Source organism: Pipistrellus hanaki (genome assembly GCF_964339955.1).
Source record: "Pipistrellus hanaki genome assembly, chromosome: 2".
Taxonomy (NCBI): Eukaryota; Metazoa; Chordata; class Mammalia; order Chiroptera; family Vespertilionidae; genus Pipistrellus; species Pipistrellus hanaki.
Window position 1 is genome coordinate 175,911,188 of NC_140504.1, and position 14,019 is coordinate 175,925,206.

A 14,019-nucleotide genomic window follows, 5' to 3' on the forward strand; every position below is an offset into this window, starting at 1 on the left:
CTGGTGGTAATAATGACAATTCTAATATCATCTTGCTGAATTCCAATTTATTATTCAAACAGCAGAAATGGTATAAGCATCATTCTTGGTATTTTAAGGTTGTTACCATTATACAATAATGTTAACTTTTGCAAGAAAGAGTCGCAATGAAAAGTGGTAGAGTGGTTAGTTTTTCCCCAAAAATGTATCGCCGCTGCTTCTACACATCGTTTTCCAAAATAAGCACTGGGCAGGACAGTGTGAAGAAAGGTGCTGGAAAATGATACTTTAGAGCAGTGGTTGCTAACCGGTGGTCTGTGGACCCGTGGTGGTCTGTGAGGTCAGAAAGCTTGGCGACCGCTGCTTTAGCGGTCCTAAAAATTACTATGATTCTGATAAAAATTTCCTTGTCAGCTGTTTGAAGGTTGTCAAGGAATCTGAGTGTTAATCATTTCAAAAGCCCAGAATAAAACTGACTTTAATACTTCTTCTCAAGAGCTCAGAGTATCTAAATATTTTTAACAGCCTTCAAAAGAAGGTTAAGGGAGCAAAGAGGACTGGGGATGTGATTTTCATTTGAAAGTCAGAGACAATGAGACACAGTGAGGGGAGAGTCTTATAAAAAAGAAAATACTTGCACATGCATACACATGTAAACACATGTATTCTCTCACACGCACACATACATAAAACCAAAACATGGCAAGAAAAACAGCCAGAATAGCTGTAAAATGGCCTGAATGGCATGAAATTTCAAAATTGGTAAACGCAGGCTCCTGGAATCATGGTAGATGTGTTCTGGCCAGAAAACCCAAACACAGGACATCCCAAAAGACAAACTGGGCCCAGCTGCTGGTTCAGCCTGACCTTGACCAGGGCTGCCTGCTCCACTTGTTGACGATGACCCTGCAAGGCATTCATCTGAGCTGCAGTGTGCGCCACGAGGTCCTGGAAAGACCTCTGCAGTTCATTCAGAAGCCGCAGCATCCGCCGGTTCTGCTGAGGGGACAAGTCCTGGGCATGCTCGGAGAGAAAGAACTGAATATCAAAAGCGAGAGCATCCAGCTGAGATTTCCTTTCAGCCATGGGCTGTTTCAAATCCTAAGGTAAGCAGAAAAAGGGGGGGAAAATAAATGCAATTTCTAATTCTCTACTGAAGCAGAAGCTGTTGGTTTTAATAAAAAACCAACATAGTCAACGAGAGGCTAATTTTCTGTTATTTTGTAACTGACACTGATCATTCCTAGAGCCAAATAAGCACTGGAAGTCTCGCACTTCTGGTCTTTCCACACTCCTCACGAGTTACAGTTTCCTTTACTATGTACTGACATCCAAACGCAGCAACTTTTTTTTTTTTTTTAAATATATTTTATTGACTTTCTACAGAGAGGAAGAGAGAGGGACAGAGAGCCAGAAACGTTGATGAGAGAGAAACATCAACCAGCTGCCTCTTGCACACCCCCTACCGGGGATGTGCCTGCAACTCAGGTACATGCCCTTGACCGGAATCAAACCTGGGACCCCTCAGTCCGCAGACCAACGCTCTACCACTGAGCCAAACCGGTTTCGGCCAAACGCAGCAACTTTCATTTATTTGTTAACAGAATTACACCAGAACTAATCTCAGATCTCTGCAGAATTTTTCCCCCCTAAAGTTTGAAAAGTACAACATAAATTTATGGTCTGAGCTATATCTGCCTAATTTATTTTCTTAAGTTCAAAATTTATTTGTATTTGTCCAGCAGTTAGTTATTGGTAGGTCAGAAGTGAGAAAATATCAGATTTATTTGTGGCTCATTAAAATATGATTTTTACAGTAAATAATGCTGCTTATATATTTTAGAACTGTGAAGGATTACAGTCAGACTTTCTTATATAATAGTTACATTGCTCCCTTAAAGCAGTAATAAATGCCTGAACACTATAATTATCTATTTTCAGACAATTAAAAGCATGCAGCCGAAATCGGTTTGGCTCAGTGGATAGAGCGTTGGCCTGTGGACTGAAAGGTCCCAGGTTTGATTCTGGTCAAGGGCATGTACCTTGGTTGCGGGCACGTCCCCGGTTGGGGGTGTGCAGGAGGCAGCTGATCGATGTTTCTCTCTCATTGATGTTTCTAATTCTCTATCCCTCTCCCTTCCTTCCTCTCTGTAAAAATTCAATAAAATATATTTAAAAAATAAAATAAATAAATAAAAGCATGCAATTTTCCTACAAAAATTTAGTGGCCACCAGCTGTTACACTGGATATTTCAATGGCAATAAAAACAATTAAGATACCTCTATCTCTATCACTTTGAAAGTGAGAGCAGTCAGCAACCCTGCAGAGCAGGCTGGGAAGGCCCCTTGGTTACTTATCATTAGACCATGCTTCCTTCAACTGTGAACACATAGACTGGGAAACTATCACTAGGAAAACAAGGCTTAGTCTGTGGATCTCTTCCCATGAAACAAAACATGCAAGATAAACAGAAATGGAGTTATATACAGGAAGCCCGACCATGGACAAACCTTTATGTCTGCTTCTCTTAAGACTAGAGAAAAGGGAGAGGGTGGATCAGAAGGAGGGACATCTCTGGTTCTGCTCTGACTTAAAGAGTTTAAGCAAAGGATGGAAAAACCTGTGTGAATAATATCTAATAGTATCTTGAGTATAACACCCCCCCCCCCCACCCACCCAAAATAAAAGGAACAATGTTCAGGGGAAAATTCTCTGGCTCATATGCATCTTAGAGCCTGTATCTTTCTCTCACTGACTTATGTTTGGGGCTAAACAAGAAGAAAAGCATCTCTCTAGATCAGGAGTTGGCAATCTACAGTGCCTGGCCAAATTTGCCTGTCAACTATTTTTGTAAATAAAGTTTTATTATAACACATTCACAACCATTCATTTATATACTGTCTATGGCTGCTTTCATGTTTCAATAGCAGAGCTGAGTGGATGCCACAGAAATGGGCCATTCGCTATCTGGTCCTTTACAGAAAAAGTTTGCCAAGCCACAATCCAGATCATTGACCAAAATTCTCCTGAAATTGATGTGTGTGCATAGAATTAGACCTTGGGCAAAACAGAAACAAGGAACAGACAGTAGATGCTCAGTTATAAAGAGGCCATTGATAATAATAGGCCATTCTGTAGACTCTCTCAAAAATAGCTGAAAGGAAAAATGACCATAATCACTGAAGTGCTAGAAGTATGATAGCCTAAAAAACTAAACATAGAAGACTTTATCTCTGAAATGGAAAATCAAACTTTCCAAGAAAGGTAAGTACTGGTTTCTGTGAAGGAAAATAAAACTGACAACTCAAAGGACAAAAGCTTGAGAATGGGTACAGTTTTTACCTCACATTGTTGGAGACACTGATTCAGGCTGTCAGCATCTGCTTCACTGCTACATTCCTTGCTTTTCAGAATGAGAATGGTATCGCCAACCCAGGCTCTCAGATTCTGAAGTTCGCCTTCTAGCTGTTTGTGCTGATTTAACACTCTAGTCTAAACAAATAAATGACAAATTAGACGATGATAAAAGTCTCCAAAACTGCCCAGACTTCGTGAATAAAACAAGAGACTACCTTTTTTACTTCCACAGCATTCTGGAGCTGGAGTAGTCTGGAACTCCAGCTGTCACTCACAGAGATGAGGGACTTCTGGAGATTCTTGGCATCCTTCTCTAGAGCCTTCAACAGTTGAGCAGGGACTTCCTCAGGCTGGCTAATGATAATCTGACTCACACACTCCAATTCCTGGCTCACCAAGGCGGACAGATCCTTTAGCTCCTTGTCTAACACCTGAGGGGATAAAGTGAAGTTACCTCCAAGATCAAGACTAGAAATCTTGCTATGTAGGAATTAGCTGTGAAAATATTTTTCTCTCACCTCATGGCTATAAAGGCTTCAGGGCTTTATATTCAATAGTTTATTTGGTTCTCACAATCACTAATTTTTATTTATTTATTTATTTTTTTTTTTACAGAGAGGAAGGGAGAGAGATAAGAGAGCCAGAAACATCGATGAGAGAGAAACATCGACCAGCTGCCTCCCGCACACCCCCTACTGGGGATGTGCCTGCAGCCAATGTACATGCCCTTGACCGGAATCGAACCTGGGACCTTTCAGTCCGCAGACCGACGCTTTACCATTGGGCCAAACCAGTTTCGGCACAATCACTAATTCTTGAAGTAGGCTGTGCAGATATTATAAATCTGGGTTTACAGAAGAGATGCCTCAGCACTTAAATGTAAAATTTTGTCTGAGGTTAGCCAGACAGTAAGCTATAAAGCCAGGACTTGGATTCAGGTTTCTGACTCAGGGCAGTGCTGGTCCACTATAGCCGGCTGCCTCTGAGAATGTCATTATGTCTTATTAATATTATGTAAAATAAGTCCATCAAAAAGGACAACTCCCCTTCCAAATTCCAAGGGGGCAGAACCAGAGCATAAAAATAACCCAAGCCAGCCTTCCTGCTCAGCTAGTCTATAGTATTCTAATTTTCAGTAGAGAAGCCCGAAATAAAGTGTGAAAAGCTAGATAGCTCTTCTGGGCACCCCCTTACTTCCCCTTCAGCCACCCTTCCCCAGGTCATACTTTGATACTGAGAGATCTGGTAAACCTCTACAATCTCTGTCCTCACTGTGACTCCAATCCTGTGACGACTCTTAACTGCTAGGTTTGGTGAAAGCTACTCTTCCTGCCTCTCAAGGCTGTCTAAGTCTACGTCCTCAGGAACCTCATTTCATCAGTGATCACTTCCTCTCTCCTCTAACTTCAAGTTCTCCTTTACCCCCCAAATCTACTCAAAACATTCCTCTTTCAGTCTATCTCTTCTTGCCAGTGTCCTATCTCCTTCCTTGCCTGCACTCCCAACTTCTGGAAAGAACGATGTACATTAATTGTCCCCACCTTCCGATCTCCCATCTATTCTCACTGAATCCTGGTTTATAGCCCACCAAACCACTCCACTGAAACCACTCTTTTTTTTTTTTTTAAATATATTTTATTGATTTTGTACAGAGAGGAAGGGAGAGATATAGAGAGCTAGAAACGTCGATGAGAGAGAAACATTGACCAGCTGCCTCTTGCACACCCCCTACTGGGGATGTGCCCGCAACTCAGGTACATGCCCTTGACCGGAATCGAACCTGGGACCTCTCAGTCCCCAAGCCGACACTCTATCCATTGAGCCAAACCAGTTTCAGCTGAAACCACTCTTATCAAGGTCACTAGTTACTCACTCCCCCTTTTGTCCTCACTGTACGAGGTCTCCCTACTGTAGTTAACACTCAGACTACTCCTCTCTTGAGTCTCTTCTGTTGTAGTTTCTGTGAACCAGTATTTCCCAGTCAGAGGTCTCCAGTTACCACTTTTCAATCTGTTTTTTGTTCTTTAAATCGTGGTGTGCTGAACATATTTTTTCTTCCGTAATAGTCTCTACTTCCTCCAAGTTGGTGGGCCAGGAGGAAGGAAGTCTTTGGGAACCTACCTTGGCCTGACATCGCAGATCCTGTAGCTCTGCCAGGCTCCGCTCCACAGGTTGAATCTGTTTGGTCCTCATTTCAATGTCTCGTAATACAGACAGATAGGATACCAGCTTCTCATCATGTTCTAGACAGAGTCGTCGGTTAAATATATTCTGTGGAGCCCAAAAGAAAACTCACTCAGGCCTGACATTCTCCTTTAAGTGTGCTTTTTAAAGCAGGCTGGATCTTCTTGATAAATAGAAATTTTTACTACACTTAGGGTGGGATGAAATTTTACTACACTTGGTTATTTTGTCTATGTCTTCTCAAATCAAGAGAGAAAAGAGTGATTTTTTTTCTCCAGGAGCAGAAGCTCATAATTATCAATCTGTAAGCATCCTTTTAGCAAAATTTCCAAAACTTATTCTAACTTAAATAGCATCACGCCAGTATTTCAAATTAGCTTTAATGTTAGTTTTTACATTAAAACCCTTACAAATTTCAGAAAAACATTCGAGCCACTGCCTAAGTTTTCAACAACTGTGTTAAAAAAAAAATAAATGGTATATTAAGTTATACTTTTTTTTTTTTTTTTTTGAATTTTTATAAAAGTTTGAGCTAAACTGATGACAATTGCTGGAAAGCAAGATCTCAAATACTCCCCAAACTAAGTTATACTTTATAGAATTATCTAATGCCCTGAAATATATGCATGCATATAATTATTTATACATAAACTCAGAATCCAGCCAAGGGTTTGATCATTAAACCAGTTATATCTTTAAACACAATGCAACACTGGGAAACTTACTTTAGTTGCTCTGGAGGGCTCCGTGTTTACACCTTCATGTCCCTTTCCCCTCGGTGCAGTTAGGAAGGGAGCTGGTTCACTTCCAGGACTTTCTCTGAGCTTTTCTGGTGGTGTCTCCTCATCCGCCTTCATTGTAGGATATATGAGGGGCACTGTCTTTGCCTCATTGGCCTCTGGAATAGTGGGACTAATGGTGGCACCCTGTTGCTCTATACTCACTTTTAGAGATACATCTTTGAACAATTTTTCTGGAAGAAGGGACACCAAGACTCTGGGAACTCCCTGAGTCACAATACCTTCAAAGGACTCTGCTTCTGCACCTGTAACTATGGGGTTTGACATTTCTAGAAATTTCTCTCCAGTTATTTCCTTAGTTGCTACCATTTTAGATTTAAGAATCCCATAAACTTCACTATCACTTTTGCTACCCTTTCTGACTTCCTTTGGGTCTACTCTAGAATCTACATTTCCTTCCAATTTAAGAGCTTTTGTTGAGTCAAAAGGTACTTCTTGGTATGATTTTGTTTTCTGTTCATTAGATAACAAGATCAGATCTTTGGTTTCCTTAGTCTTAGAAGTAATACAAGCATCTTCACGATAGTTGGTCTCCTGTCTGGTGGTTCCTTGGAAAGACTTGTCTGTTTTGGAAATTTGGGATGTGTTTGCAATTTGGGTTTTTCCAACTGATTCCTGGTAGTTCAATGGTCTTGGGGTCATAGAAGAGAATGCTTCGCTCTGAGCCCCTATTGTAATTTCTTGTGATAAATTTTCTTTTGGTTTTACAGTTAAGCAGAGGCTTAGATTTTTTCCTTCTCTTTCATTGACCTGATTAGAGTTTAAAAATGTTGAAGTATCTTGATTTCTTATGGAAACTCCTTTGGGTATCATTGGGGCAGAAGATTCTTCAGCTTTACATAGAATAGAAAATCCCACCTCTTTATCAGATTCTTTCACTCTTTCAATTATGGCAATTTCCACTGGTTGACTCTTTATACTGGAGTCATGGTCACCTCTAATGGCAGTTTCTTGGTCTAACTTTTCTTCTGAAAGAACTGCTGGTTTGCATGTTTTGACACTGTCTCCTCTAGCCATCTCCTTCTTCTCTCTCTTCCTTTTCTCCTTAGTATTTGTTGGTTTCTGAATAAGCTGCTCACTCAGAAATTTGCCTGAAGTTTCATAATTTGATTCTTGTGCTACTGAAATAATTTCTCTTTGTTTTTCCCTTATTTCTTTATGATCTAAATCTGTTGCAGACTGTTTCATAGGAGAAAGAAATTCTATTTGTGACACTACTTTTTCCTGATCTTCATTTATATTTTTTTCCATGTTGGTACTAGCCACCTCTTTGAGTTTAGAATCACAAACTTCTGAGCGAGGGCATGTCACTGAACCTTGGCCCAATGATTTGCCTTTACTAGGAATTATAATACTGACAGACTCTTTGGTGTTTGAGGAAGCTCTCCTCTTATCTTGATCCTTACACTCAAATTCTTTTAATGAAATTTCCCTGTCCTTTTTGGCCTGCTCCTCACCAGAAACTCTTTTAACTTTTTCTTGTGCAGACTGACTTCCAATTTGAAATAATTTTTCACTTTCTTCTTTACCACAACTCATTTCTGCAGTCTGATTACAAGCAATTAATGTTTCCTTCCTTAGAAATTCCTTCAATTCACATACTTCAATTCCATCTTGCTTTTCAATCTGAGACTCCTGATCACTGGACTCTAAAGTATCTATTTGGATCAAAGTTGCCAGTTCAGGGCTAATTAATTTTTTCTCAATAGCTTCCTTTAAAGTCACTCTTTGATCATTAATTATGTCAATGATTCCTCCATTTAGTACCTGATGAGATGCAATAATTCTGACCATGTTTTCATCCACCAATTTCTGTTCCAGAACTGATGCCAATGTCAGTCCTTGTCCTGTAGCAGTATCTATGATTCCCCCAGTATTTGCCTGAGCTTCCAGAACCTTCAGTGTTGATGCAAAGTTTACTTTTCCCAGCTGAGTTGCTTGAGACAATGTAAGAACTTTGTCACTCACTCCATCTTTAATGTCTGAGAAAGGAATTACTTCTAGATATCTCTGTCCAGATTCAATATCAATCTTACATTTCTTCACTAATTCTGAATAGGGAACAATTCTATGATTCTCAGGATCTACAATCCTATGCATCAATCCTGAAGACAATATTGCTTTATTAGTCAACAGTCCTTCTTTTTCAGCTTCTGCCAACGTCAATCCTTGGCCAGAAATGAGATCCACAAAGCTTCCAGTCAATGCCTGAATTTCTTGAATTTCTTCTTTCAAGTCTGGGGTAACAAGATCTAATTTTATAGCTTCAGGGAGGGAAATAGTTTCCTTTGTTTCAGGATGAGAAAACTGATGGAAGCTTAAGTTCTCAACTTTTTTGAGTTGCTCGGCTAAATCTTCATCTATGATGCCATGTTTAAAGGCATTATCAACAGAAAGTCTCATCCCAGATTTATGGTGAATGATACCTCCATCTACCACCTGTTTAGTCAATAACTGAATGGCCTCCTCTCTCTCCAAAAGTCCTCTGTCGATGGACTGCATAACTGTTAGAGGGGCCTTGCTATCGGGGTCCATAATTCCAGTTGTTTCCATTTGTAAGCTAATTAATCTCTCCCTTACTGTTTTTTCAGCATCTTTGCCTTTGGAAGCTTTTTCCAAATTTATAAGTTCATTCTGGTCAGCACTGTCCACCAAGCCAAGATTTAAGGCCAAAGTCACCGAAACCTTTTTGCCTCGTTTCAGGTCAATGATTCCACCAGTCACCACCTGCCCCTCTAATATTCTGGTGGCTGTTTGTGTGTCAAGAAGTCCAACTGCAACTGCTTCCTTCACAGAGCAGAGTGTGTGGGTACGGGGGTCTAAAACACCACTAATAGCTTTGTCTGCCATGAGGACATTCTGTAGTAATTTCTCATCCATCAGACCTTCATCAATGACTTCTTCAGTTGTCAAAGATTCGCAAGTCTGAGAGTCAAAGAAGCCCCGAAACATGTTCAGCTTTCCCATAAGTTTCACAGCAGTGTGACTGGGCACAATGCCTCTGGCTATTGCTTCATTCAGTAACAGCTGTTGACCTGTTTGTTCATGCAAGATACCACCATCTAGTAATTGTGTAGATAATTTGTTTAAGGTAGCTTCTTCAAGCAATTCTGAAGGAGGACTGCATGACAAGGAAGTTTCACTACCATGATCTGCCTCATCTGTTTTTTCTAACATCATCATACTACCGCCTATCATGGTTTGTTCTTCTGGACTTTGTTTATGGTCATCATTACTTCCCTTGTCCAGAGAATGAACATTTATGTCATTTTCAGACTTGAGTTCTGAGTCTACATCTAGAGTTTTCTCTACCTGAAATTGTGACTTCTTGCTTTGGGACTTTATGAGAGGTCTTCTATTTTTACCTGGAATATGTTCAGTTTCAAGTGGGTTTGTTTGTTTTTTCTGACATATAAAGGAAGCATCTCTGAGAATCTGCCATTCTTCATCTGGTGTTTCAATAGAAACAGGATCTTTTTCTACCACTAAGGTCACCTCTTTTGTTTCCTCAGAGGGTACTATAAGGAGAAATCCTCGGCTGATATTTTCTCTGGTAGACACTTCTGTTAGATCTTCCTTTTTGGTACCTTCTAACTGCCATTTTAACTCTGATTTAACTTGACCTCTAACCTTCAAAGTATCAATATTTGGATTTCTCACTTTTTTTTCTCCTACAGATAGGTCTTTTTCAGGGTTCTCTGTAGGAGAATCTTCTGTTACTGTGATGGTCTTTTTGCCTTCTGCTTCCATGCAAATTGTTTGATTGGGATATTCTTTGTTCTGAAAAGAGTGGAATTCATGTGACTGCACAGTTGGCCTATCACAGAAAGTTTCTGTCATTTCCACATTCACTGATTCTTCTAATTCTTTCGAAGTTTCTGGTTTCTGATGTCCAATTCCAAACATTTCTAGAGGATTTGCTTGATATTCACCTTTTGTTGTTAGTGTTTCTATCAGTTCATTGTCTAGCAGGAGCAGCCTTTGTCCATTCCGCACATTAATGTAGCTGTGAGTCATCAGTTGGAACAACAGTGTATTGCTGTGGCTTGCCATGCCCTCAGTTTGGTCCTTGCTGCACGGTAGACCTGATGCTCCAGGATTAATGTTCAATTTGCTTTGTTCTGAAGAATCTGCTAATTGCATGTGGGGCATCACATCAGGTATGCAAATTGATTTTAAGTTATTGGCAAGATCTTTGTCCAATACACCATTTTCTATTGCTTTTTTCCAGGACCAAATCTCTGTGGTTGCTGGTAGAAATAGAGCTTTAATATGCTGTCGTCCACTAAGGATTTTATGAGCCAGCTCAGTAGACACAATACCTTGTTCCAGGGCGTCTGTAATTGGGAGGATCTCTCCAGATTCAGGCCATAGCAACCCCATGAATGACCAAAGGGACTCCAGAATCACGAGAGCAATCTTAGCAGCTACTAGATCATTGCTCACTGCTTCATCTAGTGTCAGCCTACGCCCCGTGACAGTGTCTATGATACCTCCTGTCTGAAGCTGCCTTATGAGAATAGCACAGGCCATATCTTGGTCAATCAAATTATGTCTTACAGCCTCTTCCACTGTAAGTCTGTGTCCTGTTCTTGGGTCTACTATGCCACCAGCAAAAAGCTGAGCTTCTAGCAGCCGGACAGTGACCTGCCTATCTATTAGGCCTTCCTGAACTGCACGGAAAATACTAACCTTCCGGCCTGATTTCAAGCTCACCATTCCTCCTGCCAATTGCTTGACAGGCAGCAATTTCAACCCTGATTCTTGGTGGACAATGCATCTCTGCATCAAATCCAGCAAACCAACTTTCTCAGCTGTGTTGGGGTCTATCAAATTTTTGGATGATCTCAGGTGGGACTCTAACTCTGAGTGAAGCCATTCAGAAATGAGGCCTTGATGAAAAGCCTCCTCTAGGTTAATAAAGTTCTCATGAAGGGGGAGACTGAAGCCTCCGGTTGCCAGGTGAGCTTCTAAGATTTTCAGTCCAACTCTCTCACTGATAATTTTCTTCTCAATTGCTTCCACTACAGAAAGAGGGCCCTCGCTCTCACTAAGCCTGCTTATTAAGGACAGTGTATCCTGTAGCTCCTGGAGCTGCTGGTACATCTGGTGATTAATGAGGTTTCTGGCCAGGCCCTCCTCCAGAGAGAGCTTTTCACCGGTCTCAGGGGCAATGAGGCCAGACATGATAACCTGTGATTCCAGGAGCACCAGGCCTGTGTCCTGGTCAATGAGGCCCTTTTGCATGGCTCTGAAGATGGGAAATATCTCCACCGTGCCTAGGTCAATCACCCCAGCAACTGCTCTGCAATCCTGAAAGAAAAAAATGAAAAAGAAAATTAAATTAGAGAAGCACAGTGTTGAAAGGAGTCATTCAAAGAATTATACTACAGGGTGGGGCAAAAGTAGGTTTATAGTTCTGAGTATGCGAAACAATTTATTCTTGTATTATTACTTATTGTATTATTTTCCACATGAACTGTAAACCTACTTTTGCACCACCCTGTATATCAAATTCTGACCATAAGAAATACCCAGCCTGGGAAGGACCCCAAAGTACAGGAGATATTCTGAAGCCTGCCAGAGTTAATACTAAAAAAGAATTAGTCTAAACTGCAGAATGTTTAACATGGCCAAAAGAAGTTCAGAGATTACTTGAGGGATGACAGCATTAAGCATACCTGAGTGACAAGCTCTACAAAATAGCAAGCAGCGAAAGTGAGAGGACAGCTATTTCTAAGACTAACTCACCACAAAGGTTCTTAAGACACATACCAGTTCCCCAAAATGAGAATTCAACCCCATATAACAACTTCTCAGTGTTGTAGAAGCCTCTTGAAGTCCACAGGACTAGAAGACAGATTTAAGCATCCCAATATCCACACAACAGTTGTGTATCTCAATAAAGCATCCTGTGTATTTTACTCAAGCAGCTGCTTAGCAACTGGGGCAATCATACTCTTGGTGGTTAATGCTAGCACTTGCCATGGCAATGGCTGAGTTAAATTAGCTCTAGGTATTGAAATTAGCAAGTCAAGGAAAGAACAGACTTGGGAACTTTGCCGTTGAAACCACTAGTAACTTTTCTTCTAGTCCAGGCTAGAATGGGTAATAACCACCATGATTATAATTATCACTTGTTGGACACTTCATATATTTATTGGTTACTAATCTTTAAGCCTCACAACAATCCTAAGAAAACAATTATTTTAACCTTTAGTTTGAAGATAAAAAAATGAGGCACAGCCGAAACTGGTTTGGCTCAGTGGTAGAGCGTCGGTCTGCGAATTGAAAGGTCCCGGGTTCGATTCCGGTCAAGGGCATGTACCTTGGTTGCGGGCACATCTCCGGTGGGGGCTGTGCAAGAGGCAGCTGGTCGATGTTTCTTTCTCATCGACGTTTCTAGCTCTCTATCTCTCTCCCTTCCTCTCTGTAAAAAATCAATAAAGTATTTTTTAAAAAAATGAGGCACAGAGAAGTTAGGTAATGTGTTCAACATAACAAAACTAGTGAGTTCTAGAATCAAATCAAAGTCTGACTCTAAATCTTGAGGTATTATACTTCCTTCCCAGTTGAATCCAGGAGTGGGAAGGGTAAGTACAGTAGAGTCACATCTTACAAAGGAGTCAGGTTCTGAGGTGAGTGAATAAGGTAATTCTTATATAATGTCTCAAAAAGGAAGCCTAAAAGCAGCTCCTTAAGGATTTTTATTTTGAAGCCTTTTATCATGAAACTAGAAGCCTGATGCATGAAATCTGTGCAAGGAGCTCGGCCATCGCAGCCCCGGCTTCATCAGGAAGGTAATTCAGCTGTCTGGTCTAATTAGCATATTATGCTTTTATTATTATAGAAGATAATGGTATTCAAAAATTAAATTATTCAAGTGTTTTACCACCTACAACACTTCATCCCTTTTATTACTCTCCAACTTTCTACCTCTTCTTGTTCATGTTCTTTATCTTCATTTTCAGTGGATAGTTTTATCTGTCCTTCTTTGGTCAGTATTAATTTCTGAGCCTTATTTAACTCTTTAACTTATCCATAGAGGATCTTGTTGAGACAATTGCCAAGCACTTCCCTGACGCCTAAATAATGCATTTCATTTCTGTCTCTGTGAGAAGTAGCACCAGAGAGACAAGTACTTTGCCCATAGGAGCAGTACCAGGATTCCAATAAATACTTCATGAGTAAACAAACAGATTGATAAATAGTAAGAAAACCCTTAAACTCTAACTTATTTCCCCCAGATTTTAAAATATTCACTGAGTATTTCAAGCTTGGTTAATTGCACACTATAAGGGAAACAGAATGGAGAGCAATTTGGCTCATTTCTCTATATCACTATATTTGTTCAAATAATGGAATAACTGACATTCTCCATACTATTTAAAATATTAATCAATATACACCCCCTGTTTTCTTACCCAGAACACAGAGTTTAACTTGTATAAGGTAAATGTATTCTATGCAAATCTATTAGGTATCTGTTCTATAGAGAGCAAAGGAGAAATTACACAGCCATGTGACTCCTTTGAGATATATGAAAAAACTTGACAAAATCCATGTAAAACTATTCAGAAGCAGAAAATATAGCAAAGGAAAATGTTCTCTTGTGAAGTTCTAATTTCTTCTGTGAGATTCACAGAGTCTCAGAATGCCGATACTGAAGAAATGCCTGGAGTTTATCCTGAGAGAAAA

At 40.2% G+C, this 14,019-nt stretch overlaps 1 protein-coding gene across 19 annotated transcripts in view; it reads right to left on the bottom strand.

Annotated features, from left to right (window-relative positions):
- The window catches only part of MACF1 (microtubule actin crosslinking factor 1), a 333,277-nt gene that overhangs the window by 116,874 nt on the left and 202,384 nt on the right, over positions 1 to 14,019 (bottom strand). For 15 of the 19 annotated variants that reach the window (XM_084873244.1, XM_084873261.1, XM_084873250.1 and 12 more), the window contains 5 exons: positions 6,247 to 11,634; positions 5,459 to 5,608; positions 3,553 to 3,768; positions 3,323 to 3,472; positions 847 to 1,080 (listed from right to left, as the gene is read on the bottom strand). The exons of the other annotated variants lie outside the window; for them this stretch is intronic. In XM_084873244.1, coding sequence (XP_084729370.1) covers positions 847 to 1,080; positions 3,323 to 3,472; positions 3,553 to 3,768; positions 5,459 to 5,608; positions 6,247 to 11,634 — 6,138 coding nt within the window. The remainder of the gene's footprint in view (positions 1 to 846; positions 1,081 to 3,322; positions 3,473 to 3,552; positions 3,769 to 5,458; positions 5,609 to 6,246; positions 11,635 to 14,019) is intronic. 19 annotated transcript variants of the gene reach the window in all.